The sequence below is a fragment of the Platalea leucorodia genome, assembly GCF_965183815.1.
Source record: "Platalea leucorodia genome assembly, chromosome: 22".
Classification (NCBI taxonomy): domain Eukaryota; kingdom Metazoa; phylum Chordata; class Aves; order Pelecaniformes; family Threskiornithidae; genus Platalea; species Platalea leucorodia.
This window is the reverse complement of record NC_138844.1, coordinates 7,026,320-7,054,042: the sequence shown is the minus strand read 5'-3', so window position 1 is coordinate 7,054,042 and position 27,723 is coordinate 7,026,320. Positions and strand designations below refer to the sequence as shown.

The 27,723-nt window shown below is 59.6% G+C and overlaps 3 protein-coding genes across 5 annotated transcripts in view; all 3 read right to left on the bottom strand.

The window, feature by feature from the left end:
• G6PC1 (glucose-6-phosphatase catalytic subunit 1) overlaps window positions 1-2,564 on the bottom strand; it is an 8,958-nt gene extending 6,394 nt beyond the window's left edge. The window contains exon 1 of the mRNA XM_082331828.1: window positions 2,449-2,564. The gene's annotated coding sequence lies outside the window, so the exon portion shown is untranslated. The remainder of the gene's footprint in view (window positions 1-2,448) is intronic.
• LOC309600145 (uncharacterized protein) lies at window positions 1,981-18,508 on the bottom strand. The gene is made up of 10 exons (XM_082332210.1): window positions 14,952-18,508; window positions 13,135-13,162; window positions 10,785-12,409; window positions 8,789-9,074; window positions 8,440-8,569; window positions 7,643-7,920; window positions 4,503-6,295; window positions 4,125-4,410; window positions 3,271-3,400; window positions 1,981-3,106 (listed from the first exon to the last, which is right to left on the bottom strand). The coding sequence occupies exons 1-10, from the start codon at window positions 16,675-16,677 to the stop codon at window positions 2,804-2,806; spliced, it is 6,585 nt and encodes a 2,194-aa protein (XP_082188336.1). The 5' UTR covers window positions 16,678-18,508; the 3' UTR covers window positions 1,981-2,803.
• On the bottom strand, window positions 8,944-27,723 carry PSME3 (proteasome activator subunit 3). 3 transcript variants are annotated; one of them, XR_014230379.1, is made up of 12 exons: window positions 27,597-27,723; window positions 26,970-27,002; window positions 26,595-26,657; window positions 25,994-26,098; window positions 25,639-25,687; window positions 24,896-25,008; window positions 24,312-24,380; window positions 24,003-24,070; window positions 23,795-23,849; window positions 23,456-23,542; window positions 22,908-23,044; window positions 8,944-9,074 (listed from the first exon to the last, which is right to left on the bottom strand). XR_014230379.1 is itself a non-coding variant. In XM_082331829.1 (11 exons), exons 1-11 carry the CDS (start codon window positions 27,636-27,638, stop codon window positions 22,964-22,966), a joined length of 765 nt encoding a protein of 254 aa, XP_082187955.1. In that variant the 5' UTR covers window positions 27,639-27,723; the 3' UTR covers window positions 21,213-22,963. The 3 variants fall into 3 exon arrangements, 1 of the variants encoding a protein (XP_082187955.1); XR_014230380.1 differs by lacking the exon at window positions 8,944-9,074 and adding an exon at window positions 20,724-20,788; XM_082331829.1 differs by lacking the exon at window positions 8,944-9,074 and having other exon boundaries at window positions 21,213-23,044.

The window sequence follows — 27,723 nt, the reverse complement described above, 5'->3', positions numbered from 1 at the left end:
TCCCTCCCAGCCCGGCCTCGCTGCGCCCAGGGGAGATGGATCCAGGCGTCCCAGCCCCCGGATTGAGCGCCCAACCTACAAAAAACCCCCAGCAAAGCAGAAGTTTGCACAGAAATGGAATTACTCTTGCAAAACAAATTCCCTAACAGCTCATTTCAGGGTCCTCAACCGAGAGTGGCTTCGGCCAGTGTGAAGGAATGCAACAGACTTGGCTTCTGCGTCAAAAATATTTTGAAACAGTCAGCAAAAAATTCTCCCTGAGAGATTTCACAGCAGAAAATGGGGGCAAAAGGTGCTGGGGGATGGGGACTAGTGTGCTCCAGGCCCTTTGGAAAAAGTCACTGCAGGAAAACTGGGGCCGCAGCAAGGAGAGGCCGGGAGACGGGACGGGAGCAGCCACCGCCTCCCTCCCGGCACGGCCGGGGCCAGCGTGGCGCGGGAGCGAGCACGAAGCGCTGCCGACGGAGCTGTGCTGCCGATGGAGCTGTGCTGCTGGCAGAGCGGCAAGGGCCAGCATCGCCCTGCACGGCGGCCAGGCTGCACGTGCCACGGGGCAGGTCTGTGCCGGAGCTGCCGGGGTCCGCGTGGCGGAGGTGTCTCAGCGCCGGCTCCATGCCCTGCGCTTCGGGTAAATCCCTGGCCCTGCAGCCGCCAGGGCAGGCCGGGGCTGCTGACCTCCTGGGCACTGCAGGGTTTTGCACCCTGGCCGGTTTGGCCACTGGCTCTGGGAGTGCCATGCCAGGCTCTGGCTCATCCCCTGCAACGGGCAGCTGTGCTGGCAGCACCGCTGGCCAGGGACGTGCATTGCAAACCGGCCGGGGTGGCTTTCCCAGGGGCGGAAAGGGGCCAGGCTGGGGGCGCTTTATTTCCGCACTGAGGTCTGTGCGCAGCGAGCCGGGGATCAGCTGGCAGCCCAGGAGCTGTGTGCCTGCGGTGGCAGCGGCTGGCTCCGGGACACGGTGTCCCCGCGATTCCCAAGGCACCAGACACAGCTACGGGAGCCGCGGCACACGCAGGTGCTGTAACGTAATGTGCTGCACGCGGTGCCAATGTTTCACCCAGAAAGTTCCCAGCCTGCGGCAAGGCCTGGGGCTGGGCAGCGAGCCGGGTCGCTGCCAGCACGGGAGCACGTCTGGTCTCGCCTGCGTCAGCGCGCGGGCAGAGTCCAGGCAGCGCTCACAAACACGTGGGCACACAGCGGCAGGCAGGGAGCCGGCCAGCTGCGACCTTCCCCTGGCAGGGAGCATCCCGCCTGCTCCCCCTGAGATGCCTCTGGGGCACGGTCCCTGCTGTCACCCCAGGGCACGCCAGGACATCACTGCAGCCTTGCACTGAGCCATGCCCCCGAGCTCCTGCCTAACGTCCTTCCCCTGCGCTGCAGCGAGCCGAGCTGGCTCCCGGGGCATGGGCCACTGCCGTTAGGGCTTCTTGAGCCCATTGCAGGATGGCCCTGGGCAGACTGAGCTCCCACAGCGAGCGGTCAGAGGGGATGGATGCCCGCCATGCCCCCCGGGACACGTTGGCCAGCGTTTGGCATCTGCAGCCCCATGCCAGGGCCAGGCCGTGGGGCTGGAGCTGAGCTGTCCTCACCAAGCCCCGCAGTGTCCCCAGCCCAGCCTGGCGCAGGGGGGATGCACTCTGGAGGCTGCGGGGTCCCGCGGTCTGGGAGTGCGCACGCAGCCGGGGGCGCGGGAGCAAGGGTCCCCATGCCGGTGGGGGCTGAGCGCGCTGGGCAGCAGCCAAGGCCAGAACCGATTAATGCGGCTCGGTACAGCCGTTACACATTAACTCCCTTGTTTGTCCCATATTCCCGGGGTCCAAGAGCACGGCCAGTGCACGCTCCCGCAGCCGTGCCGGGTGCCGTACTGGCCCCGCGGTCCTTGGACCCCCACAAGTGCCCCAGAGCTGAGCCAGGAGCATCCATTACAGGGCACCAGCACCCGCAGCATCAGCAGTGCTGGGGCTCTGGCCACCAGCCCCAGGAGCTGCAGCAGCACCCATGAGCTACGCAACGGTTTGGTCAGAAAAAGCACCCGAGTGCCTGTTTATTGGGGAAGGGTGGACACAGGCCAGTTCAGCCCAGGGAGTGCCCGTCCCGCGGTCCTGCAGTGTGCTCCTCCTGCGGGCTCCCGGTGCAGCCTAGCGCACCCTCCCCGTCCCCAGGGCTTGGCACCGCCACAGCAGCCAGAGCTCAGCATCGCCTGGGCCCCAGCAGCCCTGGAGCTGCAGCAGCCACAGGGCTGGGGTGGATGTTTCGGGCATCCTGGAGCTGCTGGGTCCCCGTGGCCCAACACCCCCGCGCTGTGGCCAGGCCACAGCGGCCACCAGGCCACCTGCTCCCGCCCCCCTCGGCAAAACCTTGGCACAGACCATGGCTCCAAGAGGAGCTGCGGCTTTGTGCAGTGCCCAGCCCTGGCCGGCACCGTCACCCTGTGGGCACTGACCTACCTTGAGGAGGCGGCAGGAGCCCCGGTCCCAGAGAAGGAGAGCAGCCGTGGGCACCTCACAGCCCTTTGGGTGGCCTCCTGGATGGAATCTCCAAAAATCATTCCTAGGGGCTGTTTTTCAAAGGCTTTGAGTCTGCCTTCAGTAGCTCTGCAGTGCAGAAATGGGAGCTGAGCTCCTCCGAAAACCTGACCCTGAGCACGCGGCTTCCCATGGATGGGGAGGGCAGGTCCTGGTGCAGCGACAGAGCCAGCCCGCGCCCGCCGCCACTGCCGGAGCCCCTCCAGGGAAGCACCCGACGGCCGGACATGGACAGCCCGCACCGGCGGGGACAGGGGCAGCGGCGGCCCCGGCCCCGTCAGAGCCCGCCAGCCGGCGGGGCCAGGCTGAGGTTGAGGAAACCCCCATAGCGGAACGGGGGCAGGTGGGGGGCGCAGGCGGCGGCGGCGGGCAGGCAGGCGAGGGGGTTGGCCCCGCACGCTCCGGCATCCTCCTCGCCGCTGAAGTAGACGCTGTCAGGCGAGTCCACTGAGGGGTCCTCGTTGAAATAGTTGTAGGGCCTCAGGAAAAAGCCAACGCCGTTCCCCACGGTCACCGTGTTGGGGACATCTTCGGCATGGGGAACGTGCAGGAACCCCACAGAGATCCAGGCAACCAGGTCCTGGGCAGGAGGGGAGGCAGGCACCCCGTCAGGCTGAGCGGGACCCTTCCAGCCCAGCAGCCGCCCGGTTTGGCCATGGGACGGGTGAAGCCTCTGGCCGGGGCAGGAGCCGGGGCAGCACCCACAGTGCTCAGCTCCGCTCCGCCCAGGGAACCCCAACTCACCTTGCTGGTGATGGTCTCGTTGTCAATGAAGTCAGCGAAGGCGACGGTGGGCGTCCAGGGGTCGTTCTGGTTGTAGATGCTGCTGCTGGTGGGCTCCTCCTCCTTCCGCCGGGTGACGGCCAGCCGGTACCTGCCAGCACAGGGAGCGGAGGGGCTCGTCCGTGCCGGCACGTGCCGGGGCAGGGCAACTGTGGCATCGCCGCCTGGGGAGGCACTGGCAAACTGGGGCTGGATGTGTCCTTGGCACGTGCCCGGGGACACAGTCTGTCCTGGGTCAGGGAGGGAAGGGGCTGGCACGGACCAGGGTGGCTCACAGGGAGATCGCTCGCTGCCTGCGGCTGTTCCAGCATGGCCGGGAAACACGAACGCGTCCAGGCGCAGACGCTGCTGCTCGCTGCCCGACACACTCACTTCAGCCACAGCCATTTTTAACTCCTACAAACTCCCCCAGCACATGAGCCATTAAATTTCACCCTGGCAGTGAGCCAGTTCTGTGTTTGTTCTAAGCATTTTCCTAAAGACATCCTGTCCTTGCATGAAGATGTCAACACCTGGGGATACCGGTGCTTCCCTTGGGAGTTCTGGAGTTCCCCTGGTTGCCCTCACAGGGAAAAACACACATGATGGCTCTAAATTAATCTTTTCTGGGCTCAGATTCCTGCCTGTGAACTACTATGAGCAGCATTTCAAGGGATTTTCAGAGCCAAAAAATATGCATGTCCACTGTTAACCCTTCCCTGCAGCCTGGCGCAGGCTTGCCAGGTGGCAGCAGCCCCCGCTCCGCTGGGAGGCCGGAGCAGCCGGGCCACGGTGGCAGGAGAGGGGCTGGGAGCCACGCGCGCCCCGGCACCCACCTGCCCCAGCTGATGGACCTCTCCATGGGGCTGCTGGTGGGCAGGTGCTCGCCGGCGAAGCTGGAGATCTGGATCCGGTAGCTGCGCGGATGCCCCCACTTGTTGGGCTTGGGGCTGGCAAAGGAGACGTAGCGGGGCATGGGGCCATTGAGCGGGAACGCCGCCTCGTCCTCCCTCTCCAGCCTCTCCCTGCGGAGGTACGGCCGCTCAATGGTGTTCTGCGTGCTCCAGGGGTCTTTCACGAGCTCGTACTCCATGTCCTGGGTCTCCAGAGAGTTCAGCTGCCCTGTAAAGCAGAACGAAAAACCCTCCCGAGCTCCCGGGCAGAGCTGCAGCCCACAGCGAACCATGGCCACGCACAAAGGCGCCCAGACCTACCGTCGACATCCAGGTCCACCTTGTAGTGGATGTGGTGGAGGTGCATTGTCCCCAGCGTGTGGGGCCCAACCCTGTTGCCATAGTTGGTGCCTCGGCCGTGGAGGAAGGAGGAGCTGATGTAGCCGGTGGCGTGCACCCGGACCTCCACGGCCCCGCTGCCGTGGAACATGAAGTCCCAGATGTAGTCATAGTTGATGAGAGTGGAGACAGTACGGATGACCAGCGTGTTTTTCCGCAGCCCACCGTAGTAGAAGGAGTGCGAGTCAGAGAAGTGGCGCCGCAAAGGGAGGGCAGCATCGTGCTCAAAAATGCAGAGCGAGTTTTGGTTGGTTTTGGGGGTCTCTGACTCTGCCAGGTAGTGCCGGTCCACGTAGGTCGCTGTGTAGGGGCAGTCGAGGCCCCGGACAAGCTCGTAGGCGAACCTGCCAATGCCGAAGCTCCCATCAAGGTAGCGGGTCGACATGCCCCCGGGGCAGTTGGAGCCGTACAGGGCTAAGGCTTCCTGGAGACTCAGCTCATAGATAATCCTCTCCCCGCGGTACCTGATGTCAAAGAGGCGTGGGCCGGAGTTGGGGTTCATGCCGAAGGTGACGCTCCAGCCCTGGAAGGTGACGCGGTTGTCGCTGATGCTGTAGCGGGGACCCTGGGGCTCGTACTGCAGCAGCCCTGGGGAGCCAGGCTGGTGCCGGAGTCTCATCGAGCCCAGCACCGCTTCAGCCCGGGGTTTCTCAATCCTGACAACCTCCAGCGAGTTGTCCACAAACGCATCCTCCAGATCCCCCATGCTGGCAAAGTACTGGCCGTTGTAGAAGACTTGGCGCAGCCGCCAGCGGGAGACGTGGAGGTCCCCGTGCTCCACCAGCACCTCCAGCCCCACCGGCGAGAGGTAGTAGCCGGTGCCGGCCACGCCGTGGAAGAGGACAAACCAGGTTGTGCGGTCGCCGGACTTGAAGCCCCGTGGGGCCGTTGTGAGGATGGCCAGGTCTGTCCCGTTGGACTCGCAGCATGCGGCGAGGAAGCGCGGTGCCTTTCCCAGCTCCCGCTGGATGAGGGTGTTGATATCCACGTACTCCTTGCCGGTAACGGGTCTGCGGTGGTAGGGCACCTTCCCCCCATACTTCTGCACCGTCACATCCCGGTGATACGCCGGCGTCGGCAGCGGACCCACCACGTACTCGGTGACGTTGGGGTCCGGCTGGTTCCCAAAGTACAGCACAGCCAGCGCCTCCCGGGGGGGGCGAGGCCCCCCCGCATCCAGGAACCGCAGCACCTCTGCCTTGGCGGGGACCTGCACGTCGACGGAGGCGATGCAGTTCTCCGAGGGCTTTGCACGCGAGGCGTCAACCAGCCGCACGCCAAGGTTTCCCTGCAGGTACCGCACCACTTGCGCCATCTCTTCGGGCGTCAGATCGGCAAAGACCAGGCTCTGGCCGTCATCGCCGTCCTCCTGCTCCAGGGGCCGGTGCTGGCAGGTGCCGGGGGCCCTTCCTCTGGTCAGCAACACACAGACTAAAGCAAATATCGTGGCCAAAGCCAGAACGAGGAGGATGAGCACGGTTTTCACGTTCATGTCTGCTGAGGCACTAAGAGCTCCCGCAGTCTGGCAGGACGGGTTTCCAGCTGCAGAATCCTCCCAGCGACCCGCCGACAGAAGGGGCTGGGTTTGCTTGGGTTTGTTTTTTTCCCTTGTTTTCTCAACAGGGAAGATCCCGGAGGAGCTCACAGGGAAGGCACAGGGGGATGTTCCCAGATGTGCCCAGGATTTGCTGGGAACCATAAAAGGCAACTTCACTCTGCTCCCCCGAGTGGGTCATAATTTTAAGTCAATGCATCTGTCCTTCCCCTCTCGTCCCATGTGCTGTGCTGCGGACCTTGGAGCGGACAGATCCAGTCACTCGGGGGAAATAAATGAATCTCCCTGCACCTCCTTCTCTTAACCCTGCAGATGCAAACAGCCAGGCAGGCAGCAGAGAGCGCAAGGACAATGCTCCTCCGTGCAGAGCACTGCTGAGCACAGCACCGTGGCCCCATCCTGCCATGGCCATGCTGTCACCAGAACACCTCTGCAGCCTGTGCAGGGACATGGCAGCATCGCACGCTGCTGCCGACGACCCCACACGTGCGGAGGCACCGGTCCTGCAGCCGGGAGGGAGGGAGGGGACAGCTGCTTGTCACTCCCCGAAGGTGCCTCCTGATCCTGGGCTACCTCCTGGCATGGACGGGGCTGCGAGGAGGGGGCCGAGGGCTGCAGAGCCCACCGAGCGTCCTGGCAAATGGACAGGGGCACTGGCCGTGCTGCACCGCCGGCAGCCGCATGGCTCCTGCACTCTGGCTCGAGCCTGGAGGAGGGCTCTCGTGTGACCCTGGCCAGCATTGGGCTGCGATGGGCCGAGCTGGTCCACACGCTGCCCGCAGGGCTGAGGTTCAGCTGGTTCATGCAGAGGCACCCGTGGGGATGGTGCTGGCGCAGGAACAGCGAGACCCCTCCCTGCAATGCTCCCCTCCGCTCCCCTCACCTGCACCCAGCGGCGAGCGCCTGAGAGCTGCAGCCCCAGCGGATCCTGGCTCTGTCCCCAGCCTTAGCCCAAGCACCCACAGGGCTCGGTGCCAGCGCCCACCTCGGCCGTCCCCCCGAGCCCCGGGGCTCCCCAGCCCGGCCCTCCTGCCCTCTGGCCAGATCGCCCCTGTGCCCGCACGGGCACCCAGAGCCTCGCTGCTGGGCTGGTTTGTGGATGCAGGAAACAGTGGAGACCCAGCATCATCCCCTCAGCAGACGCTGCTGTAAGTCGTAAGAACAAGACACTCGACAGAGCACCGCACCAGGATAATTTTCATTTTTTCAACCTGAGATAGGCACTACACAGCGCTTGCTTCTACAGCAGAGGAGCAGGATTTTCTCCTCACTTTCCTCCTGCAACAGACTCAAATTCAGCAATTAACAGAGATAACATAGACTCCCGTCTGGCATCAGGTCAGGAAGATTATGCTTCCCTTTTAAAGAGCACTATTTTAAAAGCAGTGATAAAAAGTAAAGTCATTGCACAACTGGAAATTGAGACAACTTCACTAAAAAACTGAAAATCCGAGACAGAACAGTCAACCTGACTGCGTCTCCTAACACCGTCCTGTAGCGTTAAAGCCTGCTCATATTTTGGAACCCATCATAGGTGAACGGGGGGAAGTTTGGCAAACAAGAGGCCATTTTGGGCAGGCATGCGATGGGGTTGGTCTCACATGCCGTGAAGTCCTGCTCGCTGGTGAAAAACACGCCATCATGTGAGTATATGGAGGGGTCCAGGTCATAGTAGTTGTAGGGTCTCAGGAGAAAGCCGACCGAGTTTCCCACCGTCACGGTGTTGGGAATATCCTCAGAGTGCGGGATGTGAAGGAAACCAGCGGTTATCCAGGCAACCAGGTCCTAGGCAGGGAGGAGCCACAAGACTGCGGTTATTTCCGAAGCCTGGAGCGGGAGCGACCGAAATCTGCGCAGGGGCCATGGAAAGTTACAGGAGAGCAGGAGCGGGCCTCCATGGGGAAGCAGCTCCGCTGCGTTCCCACGTGCCGAGCTCCCCCTCCTGGGAAAGATCCCCTCCCTTCTCCAAAGACCTGCCCGCAGCCACGGCCGCAGGCATCCACCCAGCAGAAGGGTCCTTGCCCTGACCCCGCGGCCAAGCCCCGGCCTCGCAGAGATTTTCCTGACGTTTTGCCAGCATTTCTCCATAGGGAGAAACAAGCTTCTGCTCTGCACTCTGATCTACGCACTCTGACCAAAGCACCAACACAGAAAAGGGGATGCTCAAACCCGCTTTCCTCATTCCCCGGGGCTGCTGCTCTCCCAGCTGAGCCCGCTGTCCTGCGGGCGATGCCGGGGTCGCTCGGCCCTCGGGCAGCTCTGGGGCTGGGTGTAACAGCTCCAGCCCAGGGGACCCCGGCCCACCTCGTTGGTGATGGTCTCGTTGTTGATGAAGTTGGCGAAGGCAACGGTGGGCGTCCAGGGGTCGTTCTGGTTGTAGATGCTGCTGCTGGTGGGCTCCTCCTCCTTCCGCCGGGTGACGGCCAGCTGGTACCTGCGGACAAGAAAAGAGGTGGGAGCAGCCTCTGGGGCAGGGCAGAGCTGAAAGCCAGCGCCCCAGAGAGTCTGCAGAGCACAAGCCTGCCCCTACGGAGTAACCCCAGCCCAGGAGAGCCTGTGCCTCCCCATCAAGGCACAGCCACGCGATGCCTCCCCATCCGGCGGGGCTGGCGGCGTCTCCGAGAACCTGCCATCCCACTCAGGGCAGCCTGACCTTGCCCAGCTGATGGCCCTCTCCATGGAGCTGGCCTCGGGGACATGGTCCCCCGCAAAACTGGTGATCTGGATCCTGTAACCACGCTGGTGGCCCCACTTGTTCTTGCTGTTGGCAGCAAAGTAGATGTATCTGGGCATCTTTGACTGGAGGCGGAAGGCAGCCTGGTCCTCCGTGTCCAGGACTTTCTTGGTGAGTCGTGGCCGCTCTATCTGCTGCTCCGGGCTCCAGGGAGCCCGCGTCATCTCAAATGCCATGTCGTGGGCCACCAGGGAGTTCTTCACCCCTGCAGAGCAAAAGCAAAGTTACTGAGGAGCGTCCCCACAGTCCCCTGCTCCCCACGGACGGCACCGCAGCCAGAGCTCGCTCTCCCCATCCTCTCTTCCCGCACCCTGGGCTCCGAGCACCGGCTCCTGCCCGTGAGAGCAGTTACCGCTCCACAGCAGCATGACTGTACGTCGTGTACATTTATCTATGGCTGCATGACTGCACGTTTGGCTGAGCCAGGCAACGCCACACTGTGACAGACACCACCATCCACAGGGACGCTCCTGCTCTGCGAGGGACAAGACAGAGCCTCATCCCAGTGCAGAAGAACAGGTTTGCTTCCCCGTGCAAGCACAGACTAATTAACTCAAGCGCCTGATGGCCCAGGCACGGTGTTTGTGCTCATCAGCATGCATCCTGCGAGCTGGAAAGCGCTAGGAAGAGCCCAGGCTCCGAGACATTTGCACATCACAAAACTGGAGCAGCGCTGCGCAGTTCAGGTCTTTCCACAAAGAAGAGTCATGAGCCAGAGGCTCAGAGCAACAGGAGGGGCACAGGAGCAAATAAATCTGGGGCCAAGACGGCAAAGAGCTGGCTAAACACGCTCGAGGTGCACAGCGTAACGCCCTCCCGTGCTCCGCTCCCCTCGGCCCCACACGAGTTTCCAGCTTGCGTAAAGGCCGTTTCAGAGCTGAACCTCTGGCCATCCCGGTGGGTTTGAGCAGCGCCTTGGGCCTGAGCCCCAGCAACCGCCACCGTGCTCGTTTTCTGCCCTTTTCTGGTGTGAACAAAACTTCTAACCCCACACCTCCCCTTCCAGTGACAGCAGCGACACTCTGACTTCATCTGCCTTTTCCCTGTTCTTGCAGTTTTGCAATCCCCCATTTTTATCTAAGAAGAACTCAAAATTCATCCTAAACCCACATGGAACAGTCTTTAAATTCGCGTTTCCCAATTAAAAGGAAATTGGGAAATTTTTAATAGAGGGCAGGAGCATGCAGCAAATGTAATTTCAGCAGGAGCCTGAGGACAGATTTGTGCCATAAATGGTAGGGGAAGACCTAGAAAACTGCAGCTGAGGCTGCTGTTGCTGCTGTGAGCAAAGGATCCCTTGTACCCCCGGCAAAACGCAGCACAGCCCTAAGCTCGGGCTGGCCGCCAGCCCAGCGTCTGCCTGCTGCGCCCGCGGCCCTGCGGAGAGGGCAGCTGCCGGTCCCACTCGGACATGAGCAGCGGGAACAGCTCGACAAAGCTGTAGGAGGTAGGAACGTGAGCTGGAAAGCACATCCCAACAAACCAGCTTGATTGATGCCGACTGTCCTTTGGGGCTGAGGACAGGGACAGAGCGCGGAGGGAAAAATCCTGACCTCTGCAGAGCCCCGGAGGCGCAGAGGCCAACGGGGCAGGGTCGGGCTGGGTCTGCTCGCCCAGGCAGGAGGGGAAGGACCCGTCCCAGCAGGGGCGCAGGCTGGGCACAGGGCGGTGCTGGCGTTACCCAGCCCAGGAAGCCTCAGCTCTGCCCGACGCTCACGGGTGACTGCAGAACCTCTCCCCGCAGGACAACGGCTTTTCACTGCTCTAAAAACAGAGGGGAGGCAGCTCTGTGTCAGCGCACCAGCCTGCCCCACGTACGGAAACAAAAACCTGTACAAGGACCAAAAAATATCAATTTTGGGGAGTCTAAAAGTACTCAGGGAGGGCACAAAGGAGAGACAAGACCCAGACCTACCTCCCACATCCAGGTCCACTTTATAGTTGATGGCATGGGTGCGTATCGTACCCAGCGTGTGTTCCCAAACCCTATTGCCGTATCTCAGGCCATCCCCGTGCAGGAAGGATGAGCTCATGTACCCCGTGGCCTGGACCTTGCCTTCGATGGCCCCGTTCTGGTAGAAGATGAAGTCCCAGATGTAGTTGTGGTTGCCCACGGTCGCAATGGACCGAACGACCAGCGCGGAGTTGACCAGCCCCCCATAGTAGAGCGACTGCACGTTGGAGTAGTGGCGCCTCAGAGGGGAGCCCAGGTTCTGCTCAAAAATGCAGAGGGCATTCTTACTAATTCTAGAGACCTGGGAATGAGCAAGGTAGTGCACATCCAGGTACGTCGCTAAATAGGGGCAGTCGACCCCTCGCACCAAGGGGGAGGTGTAGCGCCCAATGCCAAAGCTCCCATCCATGTACCTCGTTGACATCCCGCCGGGGCAGTTGGAGCCGTACACTGACAACGCCTCTTGGACGCTGATTTCGTAGGCAACCCTCTCCCCCTTGTGTCGGACGTCGAACAGGCGCAGGCCCGTGTTCACGCTCATCCCAAAGGCAAAGCTCCAGGCCTGGAAGAGGACGTGGTTGTTCCTGACGCTGTAGCGGGGACCCTGGGGCTCGTACTGCAAAGGGAACGGCGCAGCCCAAGGCGCCCGGGGCTTCATGGACGAGAAGTCCCCGTCCTGCGGCGCTTTCCTCACCTTCTCCACGCTGATGCGACCCTGCACGTAGGCGCTCTCCAGCTGAACCATGTCCCTGTAGTACTGCCCGTTGTAGAAGACCCTGCTCACCGCCCACCGGGAGATGTCCAGGCTGCTGTGGTCCACCAGCACCTCCAGCCCCACCGGGTGCACGAAGAACCCACTCACATTCTGAAACACGATGAACCAGGACTTACGGTCTCCAGACTGAAACCCATGAGGGGCTGTGGTCTGAAACGCCACATTGGTGCCGTCGTACTCAAACACTTCTTTCAGGAAGGTCGGGGCTGCAGCAAATGCCACCGTCTCTAAGAATGCTCCCACCTTCTCGTACTCACTGCCCAGCATTGGTCTGCGGTGGTAGGGCACCTTCCCCCCATACTTCTGCACCGTCACATCCCGGTGATACGCCGGCGTCGGCAGCGGACCCACCACGTACTCGGTGACGTTGGGGTCCGGCTGGTTCCCAAAGTACAGCACAGCCAGCGCCTCCCGGGGGGGGCGAGGCCCCCCCGCATCCAGGAACCGCAGCACCTCTGCCTTGGCGGGGACCTGCACGTCGACGGAGGCGATGCAGTTCTCCGAGGGCTTTGCACGCGAGGCGTCAACCAGCCGCACGCCAAGGTTTCCCTGCAGGTACCGCACCACTTGCACCATCTCTTCGGGCGTCAGATCGGCAAAGACCAGGCTCTGGCTTGTGGATCCCGTCTTCTCCACAACGTGGGGCTGGGATTCACAGCTGGGTGATCGCCTCCCCCTGCTCACCAGCATGCAGGAGAGAATGAAGATTATCACCGCAGCCCCAACCAGGAGAACGTAGGGAAGTTTGGGGTTCATCTCTCCGAGTGCAGAGACAGCGCGCGGGGCTTTGCAGCAGCATCCAGAATACGTCCTTCACCTGCAGACCAGGCTTTTAAGTCATTTGCCGACTGTGGGCGTAAAGGCGTCGCTTGCGAGGTGGGGAGGGAGCCTGGAGCTCGCATGGGACTCCGAGAGGAGATCAGAGGTCCCAGCCAGTTCAGCCTGTTTCCTCCCCACCCCAGACACACGGAGGAAGCCAGCCGGGGAGACGGTGCCTGACTCACTCCCCAAGCCACTGCTGGGTTTCTCCGCTGCAGGGTGACACCACGAAGAGCCGCGGCCTCGGTCTGCCCAAGGGGCCTTTGCTTCTCCCAGCGTCTCCCAGGACGCCCCGTCCGTCTCATGTGGGAGCGCAGCAATGCCGCAGGGGCTGGCTTGGCCGGCCCCGCTCCTCCCGCGCCCCGGGAGCGGCCCCGCTCCCCTGAAGGGCCAGTCTAGGCTGGTGCTCCGGGAGAGCCCAGGACCCGCCGGCTCCCCAGCACCTCCATGTGCCTGTCCTCCCTGTCGCCATTCCCTGTCGCCTCCAAGTCCCTCCCGGCCCTGAGGGAAGGGACCTGGCAGCTCCAGCCTGGCTCCAGCTGCGGCGGCCGGGCCGAGATGAGAGGAAGCTCCCTGGTGAGAACAGGCAGCACTCGCCAGACCCCTGGCAGCAACTGCAAGCGACAGGCAGCACCGGCGCGGCTGCACCGGGACGAGCCGAGGCTGCAGGACAGGTAACAGGACACATCTGTCCCCATTCAGCCATCCCAACCCCACTCCAGCGGACAGGATCCTCGGACAAGAGCTGTCACGGACAGAAACGGTTACTGTCAGGAATCTGTTCAGTACTCCTGACCGCACCGCGGACCTTCCCTGGCGAGGAGAGCAGCGAGCAGCCCTTCGGAGGCAGCAAGCCGGGGGCCGGGGCCACCCCACCGCGGTGCGAGGCGGCTGCTCCTGCACGGCCACCAGCTTCTGCAAGGCTGGCCCCACTGCAGGAGCCCCGCACCAGGCGGCAGCGATACATCACCGACACGTCACCGACAGCGATACGTCACCGACAGCCGAGGATGGCTTTCCAGAGATCGTGGCCCGCTTCACGCCCTTCTGGTGGAGACAGATTGAGGCACAGGCAGGAGGGGCTGAAACCACTACAGCACTGGATCCATTTACCACTCTTGTGTTCATGTTAATTTAGGAACCTATGTTTTCATTCTCACTTCCAGCCAGGGAATAATTGCCCTTTTTTCCCTGCGGGTCCCACACCAGCCTCAGACCGGGATCCAAGAAGCCTGTGTGGGAGACGACCGGTTTTCGCTGTGCTGCAGTTCGGCCGTCCCCGCGCTCGGGCGGTGGGGATCCTGCAGGGCGCCTCTCCAGCTCCCCGCCTGGCCCCGAGCCCTGCTGCTCGGGACAGGGCTCCCCTCCCTCGCCAAGGGGAACAAGCCTGGCATTTTACACAACTCAAGAGCATTTTGCAGCAGCCGGGGCTCAGGGGCTGTAAACACAGCAGGGAACTGAGGGGCACAGCAGTCCCGGAAAAGGACCTTGCCACCACGCAGGAACTGTATTTTAGCATGTTTTTGAGCCTTGCTTACAGGAAGGGAACCAGTATCAGCCCTGTTTTTGACCGTAATGACAGCAGCAGCACCTTTCGAGGCCACACAAACCATCGCAGGCAGGCACAAGAGAGGACACGTGCCGGGAGGGAACGCTTGCACTGGAGTCAGCTGCAGCTGGATGTACGGAGTTCTCCGATTACTCCCCGCGATCCAGGAGACAGCACGGGTTACTGCAGCTGCATTTCTCCTCGGGCTGGTACAGACGCAGGCCGCTGCCTGCCAGCCATCTCTTTGGTCCTGTGCAAATGTAAAACGTTTTTTCCCCTACCTTTACTGGAGCAGGTTTCAATAACGGACACCTAATGCTGCCAGTCCGTGGCCCCAGCACCACCACTGCCCTTGCACCTTCCCGGGCTGCAGTTACTGGGATGGCCTTTAAGGGGAAGCAAAGCTGTCCCGTCAGGCTGAGCATCCCTGCGCCTCCGGGGTGGATGCCAGCACTCCGCTGCTCAGCCCGCCAGACGGTGCAGAAGGAGCTGCTCCTGGACTCAAATAACCCTCGGCAGGGATCCGCTGCCAAAAACCGTGACTGTGTGCAGGAGCAGGGGAATTCACTGGCTCACTGCAGCGGCTTTGCAGCCCGGGACTCAGGATCCAACTTACAAGAGTTTCCTCAAAAGAGGAGCGGAGATAGAGCTGCGCCCGCCCAGCCCTGCAGAGCACCGGTCCAGCTGCCCTGCTCACGCTGGGCCATCCAGATACAAAACGGACTTTCCCATGGCACAAGGAGCGCCAGGACCAGCATCGGGCGCAGCAAGAGCGGGCTGACACCTTCGGCCCCGCAGACAGGGCTGTGTCTCCCTGTCTGCCTGGCCATGCCTATGGCAACACTCGCCCTGCCAGACATGAGGCCTCAAGGAAACACAAACATTTTTCAGCTGCTACGTTTCATACTTTCCCTGGACTGAACACAGAGCTCCCAGACAATTCACACTGCCTGCGACTCCTTGACCTCGACAGACTATTCTATACATAGAAAAATAATTCTGCAATGAAAGAAGAGGTTGGGAGAGTGAAAAAGCCGAGTTCTGATGTCAGTTACTAGGGATTCTACAGACCAGGAGGCAATCCCCCCACAGCTCGGGGGTTTACCACCATAAAGGCAGACATTAAAGGAAGACCCAGACCTACCTCCCACATCCAGGTCCACTTTATAGTTGATGGCATGGGTGTGTATCGTACCCAGCGTGTGCTCCCAAACCCTATTGCCGTAGCTCAGGCCGTCCCCGTGCAGGAAGGATGAGCTCATGTACCCCGTGGCCTGGACCTTGCCTTCGATGGCCCCGTTCTGGTAGAAGATGAAGTCCCAGACGTAGTCGTAGTTGCCCACGGTCGCAATGGACCGAACGACCAGCGCGGAGTTGACCAGCCCCCCATAGTAGAGCGACTGCACGTTGGAGTAGTGGCGCCTCAGAGGGGAGCCCAGGTTCTGCTCAAAAATGCAGAGGGCATTCTTACTAATTCTAGAGACCTGGGAATGAGCAAGGTAGTGCACATCCAGGTACGTCGCTAAATAGGGGCAGTCGACCCCTCGCACCAAGGGGGAGGTGTAGCGCCCAATGCCAAAGCTCCCATCCATGTACCTCGTTGACATCCCGCCGGGGCAGTTGGAGCCGTACACTGACAACGCCTCTTGGACGCTGATTTCGTAGGCAACCCTCTCCCCCTTGTGTCGGACGTCGAACAGGCGCAGGCCCGTGTTCACGCTCATCCCAAAGGCAAAGCTCCAGGCCTGGAAGAGGACGTGGTTGTTCCTGACGCTGTAGCGGGGACCCTGGGGCTCGTACTGCAAAGGGAACGGCGCAGCCCAAGGCGCCCGGGGCTTCATGGACGAGAAGTCCCCGTCCTGCGGCGCTTTCCTCACCTTCTCCACGCTGATGCGACCCTGCACGTAGGCGCTCTCCAGCTGAACCATGTCCCTGTAGTACTGCCCATTGTAGAAGACCCTGCTCACCGCCCACCGGGAGATGTCCAGGCTGCTGTGGTCCACCAGCACCTCCAGCCCCACCGGGTGCACGAAGAACCCACTCACATTCTGAAACAAAACGAACCAGGTGATCCGATCTCCAGACTGGAATCCATGGGGAGCAGTTATCAGGGGCGCTAGACTGGCTCCATCGTATTCCATTACTTGACGCATGAAAGATGGAGCTGTGGGGAGCACCTGGGTTTTTAAAAACCCTGCAAGCTGCTTGTATTCAACGGCCAGCGTCGGTCTGCGGTGGTAGGGCACCTTTCCCCCGTACTTCTGCACCGTCACATCCCGGTGATACGCCGGCGTCGGCAGCGGACCCACCACGTACTCGGTGACGTTGGGGTCCGGCTGGTTCCCAAAGTACAGCACAGCCAGCGCCTCCCGGGGGGGGCGAGGCCCCCCCGCATCCAGGAACCGCAGCACCTCTGCCTTGGCGGGGACCTGCACGTCGACGGAGGCGATGCAGTTCTCCGAGGGCTTTGCACGCGAGGCGTCAACCAGCCGCACGCCAAGGTTTCCCTGCAGGTACCGCACCACTTGCGCCATCTCTTCGGGCGTCAGATCGGCAAAGACCAGGCTCTGGCCATCATCGCCGTCCTCCTGCTCCAGGGGCCGGTGCTGGCAGGTGCCGGGGGCCCTTCCTCTGGTCAGCAACACACAGACTAAAGCAAATATCGTGGCCAAAGCCAGAACGAGGAGGATGAGCACGGTTTTCATGTGCATGCTGCTGCTGGTCCCGAGGCATTCACAGCAGCTTTCAGAGCAGGGTTTCTAGCTGCTGCCTCCGTCAGTTTACGCTGCGCTGGATGGATTAGCACAGAAAGTACAAAGGACTGGGAGAGGCTAGGGGAGGAGATCTGAAATTCGTGGTGACCAGAAAGGGCAGCTCTCCTCTCTCAGCTGCAGCCTCCTCTGTCCTCTGCCACGAGCAGTGCCCTGAAAGCACTAGTGGAGATGCAGGGTCAGTGACTCAGACAAGTTTCATACAATTCTGTTACTTTTTCAGTCCAACCTAGCTTCCTGAGGCTGCCTGTAAAAATCAAGATCCTGTAGTCAGCCCGAGGTGGCTGGGACCACTGTGAGGCTCTGACAAGCTGGGAATTGTTGCCAGAACGCAGAATTTCACCTCTTTGCAACTCACCCAATTTCCTTGTTTATCAGGCTGCTTCCTTGTAAACATTCTCCCTGGCAGCATGGTTCCAAGCTTGGAGTTACTTTTCATTTTATTTTTTTCAACCTTCCACGTGGAAGCCTTCACTGAAAACACATCCATCTGTGTAGTAGTAGAAAAACTTTGGCAGGCATGGAGAGATGTAGCTCAGGATGAGATTCGGGTCCCAATGCGCTGTGAACAACCAGCTCTTAGTTTGCACCTCTGAACAGCTACGAACTAATGAATCCCCCAGCATTCCACTGAAACAAGATCACGCAGCTTTTGTCTCTGCCTCCGGTTCAAAGATAAACCGAGGTGCAGCTTCTGAGAAGTTCCCTCAAGGACAAAACCATCCCCGACCCGCGGCATCCAAGCAGGCGGAGGATGGCAGTGCCCGCTGCCGCTGTGCCGCCAGGCTGAGCAGCCACCGTGGCCCAGGCCGAGCAGCCACCTCCGGGGTTTCTACCGAAGGTGTCCCGCCGAAGGTGTCTCTGCTGGTCTCACCTCGCCGTCGAAAGGTCGTGGCAGAACAACAGGACTCAGTGCTCCATCCTGCCGTGCAGCAGATGCTTGGGACGGACAAGACACGCCGCTTTAGCTACAATCCCTGCCCGTCCCCGTGCTGGTGCTGAGAGGCACAAGGCATCCAAGAGAACCAGGGCTGCAGATCCAACCCAACATTTCCACTCCTGCTGCCAGCCTCACCTCACCTCACCCTGGCCTTCTCTTCCTCCTCCCGTCAGAGTTTCCTGGTGGGAGACACCCCCCAGCCTCAGCCCTGCCTCCGGTTCTTCCTCTGCAGCGGATCTCGCCCTGGGCTCGTCCCCTCCCTGGTCCTGCGGCCGTGCTTACCAGACACCACACTGGTAGGCAGGCGGCCACGTTGCCATAGGACGCACTCCAGTATCCTCACCACCGCTGGCAGCCTCAGCCTTCTTTAGCCCAGGCCGCAGCTGTGCCGGTCCGGGACACGCACGCCCGCTCCGTGCCAGCGCGCATCATCTCTGCCTTACCGGCCGCTGCGCCAGCAAAGCCTGCAGAGCCGCAGCAGTCAATTCGCGTGGCCGCTGTGCCAGAAGAGGGGCTCGCTCTGCGGCACGGACACGAGCAACAGGGAGAGACAGGACAGATGAGAGCGCCTTGGCTACGCGGGATGCAACAGCGACAGGTTTCAGAGGTACCCTGCTCTCATCGACTTTCAGCTGGCCTCCAGTGGGAGAATCAGGGGCCTCTGAGTAGCCCCAAATGAACCAAAGCGGCGCTGACTTCCAAGTCAATCTTTCAATCCATGAAGTCAACAAGGCTTTGAGGATTACTCGGGGTTAGGCTTGAAAGAAAAATGCCCTTTTGGTGTAAGCCTAGAACATGGCATCCGTTTCACTCAGGGTGCAGAGAGGAAGCGATGTTGCCCCAGTCGAGGCTTCGAGCGGAGCCGGGACGTTGCCTCCTGCCTCCCAGGAATTCACCAAGCGCTGCCGCAACGCGCACCTACGCAGCTGAGCCCAGACTGCTGCAGAGGTTCCTCTGCGGCTGCATGCACAACGCTCGCACTGACATTTCCTTAAAGAAGTAGGGAAAGAGCAGATCATTCCGTTTTGACTTCGCCTCTTGGTTTTGCATCCCAAGTCCCCAAAAGTCAAGGCACAGGCTGCAATTACAGACGGTCATTTTCTAAGCAGCACAGCAGCAGTTTAAGAGAACTGGACAAAGTCCACAGGCCTTACTGCCCCACAAATCACAGCTCAACCCTGCAGCTTGCCTGGGAGATGTCCGAAAATAAAGTGTGGGAATGCTCTTTGTTCTGTGTTTGGGAAAAAAGAGGAACCCTAAGCTGTAATGACTTCCCCACGACAAACCAACCCCCAGCACACACCCCAGCTCCGCAGGACACAGACGGAGCTTTCCATGCCGCCCCTGCCCCACGGCAGGCCCCGTGCCGTGGATGCCATGTCTAACACCACCTGATTTAATACTGTCCATTTCTGCTGGGCTTTTCAAGCTGGGGACTTTTAAAGCCTATTACAAGCAACACAAGAATCAGCCTGCGCTTTCTGGGAGCTCTGTTTCAGAATAAAGAGAACAGCCCTAAATCCGTCTCCATCTTGCAGTAGAAATGTCAGGAAGCAGAGTAATTCGCTGAGCCTGCAGAGCCCAGAAACCTGTGTCAAGACCTCACTGAGGACAAGTGATCGTGGATCTTTAAGGGCCATGCATACCACTGAATTGCTTGTGTACCTCCTCCAAAAGAAGCCTGAAGCAGCTTAAAGCTAACCTAGAATTTAAAAAATTACATGTCTGACTAACAGCAGCGTAACTTGTTTGTGACCTGTTTGGTGCACATACCTCTTGCCGCAACCCAGCTCCCCAGCCTGGTGAGCCCGTCGCTCTGCCCCGCACCTGATAGAGAGAATTCACATCCTACCAAGGTTTATTTTGGCTACACGTGGCTTTTACGTGCTGCCCATCAGCGCATCTTATATTTGCTAAATTGTCCACGTCTCCCAAACAAAGTGTGGAAAACAGGAGTTTGCTGTTTTTCGCTCGCACAGAAAGGTAGAGGTGGCAAAAAATAGTCTCTGAAATTTATAGAAACCAAAACCAGAGACAGACAGCTTTTGGCTCAGGGAAACTCGGAATCAGCGAGTGCCAGACAGCTGAGTAAAGACTACGGTACAGAAAACCCCTTGCCAACTCTCCTGACACAGGCGAGTCTTCAGCGTACCCCAAGCCGGACCTGAGGCTCTGGAAAACTCCCACTCCCATTCCCTCATCTCCTAGGGTCTGCTTGTGTTGAAACTGTTAAAGGGTGGAATTGCTTGACCCTTACCCACGCCGGCTGCGTTTCTGGCAGCGTTTGCGTCTGCACACAACCGCTGTGCCTTTATTCTCTTCTCAAAGTTTTAACGGTCACTGCGTCTGAGCTGGGATGTCTCCAGAACCCGGGAATCAGAGCCCTGACGGCACGCTGCCACTTCCCCCGGAGAGCCAAGCAGAAACCACTGCATGAGACCGAGGGGTGGAGAGCACAGACAACAAACCCTCCCCTGCTCCTGCAGATGAACCACGCTCCCTGCCGGCACCCGCCAAGACATCTGTCCTGGATGCTCCGTCCTTCGGCAGGACTGCTGGCACGGGCCTCCTGGCAGTTCAGGTTCTTCTGGCGGTGGGGAGGAGGAACCCCTCGCGCTGCACCACCTTGAGTCCCGCCAGCCACAGTCCTTCCTTTCAGCTCTGGCTCCAGCCGCCTTGGCTCCCAGTGACCTGTTTCAGCCCGACTCCCGCCTTCCCCGGAGCAGCTCGGGCTCCGGCAGGACTTTCCCACACCGCAGGAAGCAGCGTGGGGCAGGCGGCCCTGCAGGAGGCAGGAAGCGTCCGTCCGCAAGCGGCTGCTCCTGCTTCTCAGCAGCTGAAAATTGCGAGGCTGGACGTGCCAGGCAGGAGCCCCGGTCTGCGGCGGCCGCCCCTGGGGCTGGGCACGGGCCCCATCTAGCGACACCGCGGCCGGCAAGGGCGGCCGAGCCCCAGCCAGGCGCCGAGCTCTGCCTGTCCCGGGGGACAGGCTCACAGAGGGGCCCGCACCCCAGCGGCTGGCGGACAGGAGGGCCACCGGAGAGGTCTCTGCACCCCAGGCTGTGGTGCAGCAGGCAGGGGAGGATGCGCGGCAAGAACAAGGACGATCCCCTGGGGAGAGCAGAGGACACTTCAGCTGGGGGACTGCAGGGCGGCCCGCGTTTCCTTTGGTACCGGGTGCACGGAGCAGCCGAGAGACAAACGGACCGTGCACCAAACACACGCACCGGCGTGCATCCAGGCGCCTGCCCCAGCGCAGCGCTGCGGGCACCTGCTCGGCCGAGGCGCAGGAGCAGCCACGGAGCAGGCTGCGGACTCAGAGACACGCCACGCAGATCTCTGGCGTCCGTTTTAACCGAGATGGCCCGAGTCCCACACGCTGGGTTGAGATGGGACAGATCACGTTAAACCCAAGACCGTGGGCCTAACGTAAGGCGTGCTGAAGGAACAGAAACAACCCAGAAAGCCGTGCATAGCAGTTTACAAGAGTCAAAAAGAGGAATGAGGAGAATGCAGGGAAAGAGCAACTGGATGTGAGATAGGCAGGACCAGAACAGACGTTAACACTGCACAGCCTAAGAGCTCAGTATCACACACAAGGGGCTACCTTAAAAGAATTCCAAGTACCTTATTTTAATTTCTCGACATGGTAAAAGTTTACATACTTTCATCTGGCAAAGAGAGCCGAACAAATTAAAAGGAATCAATACAAAGAAACACAAGGGGAAGTGCTGCTCCCAGACAGCAGCTAGAACGCAGTTGGTTTGTTACTGAATATTTATTAGCGGGAAGACTAAGAGTTGACTTACTACAAACAACAACAGAAGAGTCTATAGCAAAGGCCAGCGGCCCTCCACACTCTGGGCAAATCCCTGGGAAACCAGCGAGAGACAACATGGCTCTTAGATGTGGAAGCAGAAGAAACAAAAACAAATAAAAAAAGGAGGGGAGAAAGTTCATTCCATTTGTCACTGTTGTTACAATGAGGTTAACACAACTATTAAGGCTACTGCACAATAAGAATATACGGGTGTAACAGCAAGACCCAGGGAACAGCAAGGTTCCTGAAACAAATGATTTGAAGCTCCCTGAATAAGGGACTTAAGTAGAAATACTATAAATAAGAAAACGTTGGAGCCTGCAGCGTTATGGGCCCACTTGCCACACACAAAAACTGACGCAACACAACCAGTCATTTCCAAAGGGGTTTGTAATGGACCATGAAACGTTCCGGCGGCTTAGAGAGTCACCAGGCACAGGAGCGTGCCCTTTGCAGGGGAAAGACTACAGGGTCTGCAACGGTACCAGGTGGGTATCGGCCATCCTCAGCCCCAAGCACCAAGTGTCGCAGCTGGCCTGCTCGGCCCGGGCAGCGGGAGCGCTGCCAGGAGACAGCGGGTCTCAGGCTGACCGCGGGCGGAGACTGCCAGGGCTTTAGTATCCGACCTCCCGCCCCTCCCTTCTCTCAGCCTGGGCAGAAGCATCTCATGCTGAAGGGGCACCAGGACGTATGTGAAGTAACGCTGGGTTTAGCCGAGAAAGCGGCTCTAGTCAAATCGCAAACGGGAGCAGAAGCCACCTGGGCTCACGACCAGCCAGGAGAGCGACCAGCCCTAGTTTCAAGCACCACCCTGTGCTCTGCACTGACCTAGCCAGCACTGACAAGGCAGAGGCAGATGAGGCAGGCTCTGCCGAGTCAGAAGAGAGCCAGAAAAGGAGTGCAGACTGCTCGGCGGCACTGGAGCGTGCTGCTGCCGCCAGCCCAGGAGGGGCAGGTTCCCCTGTCTTTGCAGTCGGTCAGTGCAGAGCAGCGGCGGCGGAGGGGCCCAGCTACAGCCGGCAGCAAAGAGAGCGAGCATCTCCACCACTGCACCACCCCCGGGCTCGCTCTCGGGCTGCAGACTGTCTGCCCCATCCCCAGAGACCCCAGCGAAGCCTCCAGCCAAGGGATGGGACAGGACGAGGGCTTGGTCTCTAGTGTCGTTCCTACTCAGGTAGGAAGAAAGGCATGAAGGAATGTTCCTGCCTGGCTGGTGCTCTCACTCTGCAGTAGCCTCTAGGGCACCCCAAAGCAGCACGGCCTTCGCATTACCAGTTACTAGAGGGAGGGAGAGCTCCTGAGACCTGAACAAAACCAATCACAAAACTAGGCGAGAATTTCTTTAGAGTTTAACTAAGAATGCAGTACTATTTCCAGCCAGTTTCCCATCTCGATAGTCACGTAACAAACCAAGGCAATGACGGTCTTTAGTTGACTGAACAGTTCTCAAGTTCAAACGTTGACACTTAATAGAGGGTCTCAGCATTGCTGCTCCGAGGCCTCTTGATCTTCTCAATGTTTTTAAGGATCATGTCATGCAAAGTGACCTGCAAAAAGGGAGAACAGGACTCAGACAAGAAGGATGAAGCCATCCAGCGTTCAGCTTTCACAGCGCGCCCTGGCTAAAGCAGCAGCACACCTCGCCTCGGCACCACCCGCAGCCCCTGCGTGCAACCGCACACCTGGTTAAGGAAAGGGCTTCTTTCAGCCAGACCTTACAGAAGCCACTGCACGTAACACCAAAACCAGATTTCTTTACAGACCCCAGGAATGGCTTGTACTGCATGAAGAGCTTAGGATCACAGGTTCCCACAGAAGTGGAAGGACTATTTTGGCAGGCAAGGCTTCTTGCCAGGACTAGGTGTACTCATAGGGAGAGGGGAGAGCAGCAGCAGGGTCAAAAAGGCTCTGTCCACTGCTGTGCAGGGAGCCAGCGCGAGCTCCGGTTTTTCACTTACATATTGATTCCTCAGCTCTGAAATGATCAGGCGCAGACTAATGTACTCCTTCTCATCGATCTCTGTCACCGTGCGGCGGTAGTCCTCCTACAGAGAGCAGACGCATGGCTGAGTGGCCTGAGCCCAGCTGTGCCTCCCACACACCAAGTGCAGGCCTGCCGTCTACAAAGGAGCGCCCCTTCAGCTTGCTCTCCTCTAACGCCGATATTCTGATCCTTCTACAACCCGCCCTTCGCCCCCAGGACCCTCAGCTCAGAAAGGACAGTGATGAAGTGGCCCAGAGAGTCCCAAAAAGCAGCAGCATGTAACACAGAAACCTCCACTTCCCCGTTTACTTACCACATGAGGGTACTTAGCTATTTTGGAAACCAACTTTGCTCTTGTGATATAATATCTGGTAGGAAAAGGGAGAGACTAAAGGTCAGATAAATAGCACCAAGGTTTTTTTCAGGCCCAAGCTGCCCTAGAAAAGCTGGGGGACCTTCCCCAAGCACTTTACTTTTCCCAAGAGGATCCCAAAAAAAGAGGCCTCTTCTTCCACGCCTACCTAGAAATCTGGTCCAGGTAGGACGCTGCCTCACTCTCCACAGTTCGAAGCTCAGCAACTGTTTCCTCCTGCAGGGAGGACAAGGAAGCCATTACCTTCACGAGACTGCAGCTGCCCCTCAGGGCTCTGAAAGCAACGTGTCCCAGCAGCGCCATGTCAAGCTCAGGTCTGGGTTTTAAAAACTAAACCAACCCCACGGCTGCAGCTGCTGGATACCATCAAGTCAAAGATTCAGAGGAACCCAAGAGATCCACGTCCCTGCCGCACAGCTCGCTCCTGCGGCAGGGCACAGAGCCAGTGGCGCCTTACCTGAATAGAAACACCAAAGTTGTTTCCATCTTCTATCCTGGGGATGAGAAGCTGCACCCACATTTTCACCTGTGACGGAAAGATCACAACACCGATCAACGCCAACATCTCCATAGAGACCTCTTTCAAAAGTTTTACCAAAAGCCCCCAGGGCCCTGCCTTTGCCATGCAGTTCACGATAAACTGCAGGTCCTTCATGGTCATGCAACGCTTCTGAGGAGATCATTGCCCACACGGCTGGGACGCCACGCAAGCCCGGCTTCCCATGGGAAGCTCTCCTGACCGTGCCACAGCAGCTCTCAGCAGGCATCTGCGACTGTGCAAAAGGAGGGTGAAGAAAAGCCTCAAGAGAGGAGCCTGCATAACGGACATCATCCTCCTTCAGGAGGTGAACTACAGAGCTCCCCAAGGGCTCAGAAAAACATTATTTCCCTACACCTGCCACCCAGCCGCTTTCAGACACTGTAATCCAAATCCTGCCTTTCCTCAGCTACAGAACACAGAGGGGCCGGCTCCTTCCACTCGGAGCAGCTTTGCCTCTCCAGGAGCAAAGGCCTCCTGCTGTCTCCAGCGCTCGTACCCACCGTATTACACTTCTCAATAAGCAGCCTGATTTCTGGTTTCACTTTCTCAATGATGTCCACCAGCTGCTGGTTGCTCTTCAGCATCCCGTTGGGCATCATGAACACTTTGGTACCTAGCGGCAGAGGGGGAAAAACACCTGGCATCAGCACCACGCAGGAACGGCTGTGCCAGGGGATCAGACCAAAGGTCCACCTGAGTGTCTTATCTCCCGCAAAGGCTAGCGGACACTGAGCCAGGCTAGAGCTAACCTGTGGGGAAGGGGAAATTTGACACGGGGTAACAGCGATTACCACAAAGGAAGGAAAAGAGAAAACACGGAGCAGAGATGAGAGCTTGAAGAGCTCTAGGCTGCTGAGGCTGGGCACAAAAGATTTTCCTGATGCGCATGTATGAGCTGTTTCTGCCTCAGCTTAATCCAAAGCCTGGTATCTTCGTCCAGACAAGGAGAGCTTTCAGCACAGAGCCACAGGGAGATCAGCTGCCTCTGTCAGCAAGCCAGGCTCAAGCAAGTACTACTCATGTTTATGAGAGAAGTCCTAATTATGCTGCTAAGAGCTGGAACCTGACTCCTCCACAAGAGAACGTCCGTAGGTCAGGCTCTGAGAGGTTGCGGGGACAGGCCTGCATGAGCAGCGGCCGCTGTCAGGACAGGGCAAGTGGGGTTCGTGTGATTTCGTACCCCTAAGGCACGGTGCATGGTTCAGGGGGCAGGCAGCAACACAAGAGACTTGGGGACTCTTACCCTGAAAGGTCTCTTCGCGGTCTTCCAGCTTCCTCTTTTTCATATTTGGCTACAATACACAAAACGTTTTACTCACAAACTAGTCGTAAGCTACAACAGTGTCACAAAGGAAATAAGGAAAACTTCAGAGCCTCTGCTACGCTCCTGGTTTCTAAGCATCCTTCTTTAAAACAAAGGAGGAGTGCAGAGCACAGCGTTACCTCCAGCAGACTTCCCAGGCTCAAGAGACCAATTCCTAAAGCCTTTGGGAGAGCCATAGCCTGCTATCAAATAAGAATATCCCACTCCAGCAGAGAGCAAGCCATGCAGTTTTAATTAACAGAAGCAGGGATCACAGCCAAGAGAGTAACCTTACCCCGTCCAGTCCATCGTGGCTGTTCGTGAGAAGAATTGGGTCAGGCACTGGGAGGTTCATGTCCGAATGGATCTGAGTAAGATCGTGAATATTCAGGATAGGCTCCTGGAAAATAAAGCAGATTTGTTATTTAATTATGATCTAACAAATTCTGTCACACTAAACACAGTGAGAAGACAAAAGATTCAGAGCTCTCTCTTATCCAACCACAAAATAAGGATGAATGAAAAAAAAGCCTAACAATAAGCCCGTGAGGAGACCTCCCTCCACCCAAGAGCAGCGTGCCAGCTCCAGACCGTGATCACAGCTATCAACTGTCTGCAACGCTGGAGTCCCTGCGAGACCACGGCATGGCGAAGGACAGCCCGAAGTTGCCGAATACGTAGGAAAGATAAATGTGGTGATCACACAAAGAAAACTGCAAAAGGAAGCACCCCCTCTAGAGCTAACAGCACTCAAATGCACGCAAGCAACGGAGCCACCGCTTCGCGTCTTTGCAACAAGGGGAAACACGCAGGGACGTACACAGGAGACCTGCCAGGTCACTCTCGATAGGTAGCCTGAAAATGGAAAAGGATACAGAGCACAACATACACCTTACCTTAAGGAACCCATCGAGTTCTAACAGCTTCTTTGGGAAAAAGTTTGCCACCAGGTCCTCAGCCTGAGAGAGAAAGAACAGAAAATGACGTGAAACAACGCCGCGAGGTTCCCGCGGGCAGGCGAGGCACCAGGGAAATCGACCGCCCAAAGGCACAGAACACGTGTTCCGCCTGCTGCCAGCCCCCACGCTAAGCCAAGGTGAGCAATGCCGGGAGAGCCATGAGGCCACGCAGCCTCGCTCCAGCCGGCGACTGAAGCTCTTGAGCGCTGCTAAGCTTCCAGGAGAGGCTCAAATCGCAATCAAGTCCATCAGAAAGACGGGGCGAACGGCCTCTTTCCGGCCCTACCGCGGTCTGAGCAGCGGGATACTCACCTCACTCGTGATCCGCTCCCTGAAGGAGTCAACCTGCGGAAGGGAAAAAGTCACTGCTCGGAGCCGCTCTCAGAAAGCCGGGCTCGGCGCAAGGCGAGTGCTGCGCCCCGAGCTGCCGAGAGCTGAACCCCGGGCCTCTGCGGGCTCTCGTCCCCGCGAGAAAGGGCCGAGAGCTGGCGGAGCTGCGAGCCCCGAGCGGCGGCTGCCGGCGGCCCCCAGCAGCAGCTCCCCGTCGCTCTCGCCCGCGCTCGAAAGGCCGGGCCAGAAGGCGCAGAGCAACGAGGGGGGAACGGGAAACCGAGCCCGGGCTGGCTGCGGCCCGGGGCGGGGAGGAAGATCCACCGGGGCGGGCCCGCGCCTGGGCCAGCGGCCGCCCCTCGCCAGGGAACCGCTCGGGGCGGCCGCCGAGCAGCCCCGTCCCCGCCCCCGCCCTCCCGCGGTGCGGCGGCGGCCGGGCGAGCGGGGGCGGCGGCGCCGGGGCGGGCAGAGCCGGGCGGTTGGGCCGCGCTCGGCGACCGCACGACCAACGGCCGGGGCGAACCGGCCGGGCGGCGGCGCCCCGGGGCGGCCCCGCGCCCGCCCCGCCCCGAGGCGCTGCCCGGCGGCGGCCCGGCCCGGCGGGCGCACCTTGAGCTTCACCTCCGGGTCCACCTTCAGCAGCGAGGCCATGGCGGCGGCGGGCGGGGCCGGGTCGGGGTCCGGGGCCGGGTGCGGGTCTGGCGCGGGGCCGCGCTGCCGCCTGCCCCACCACCGG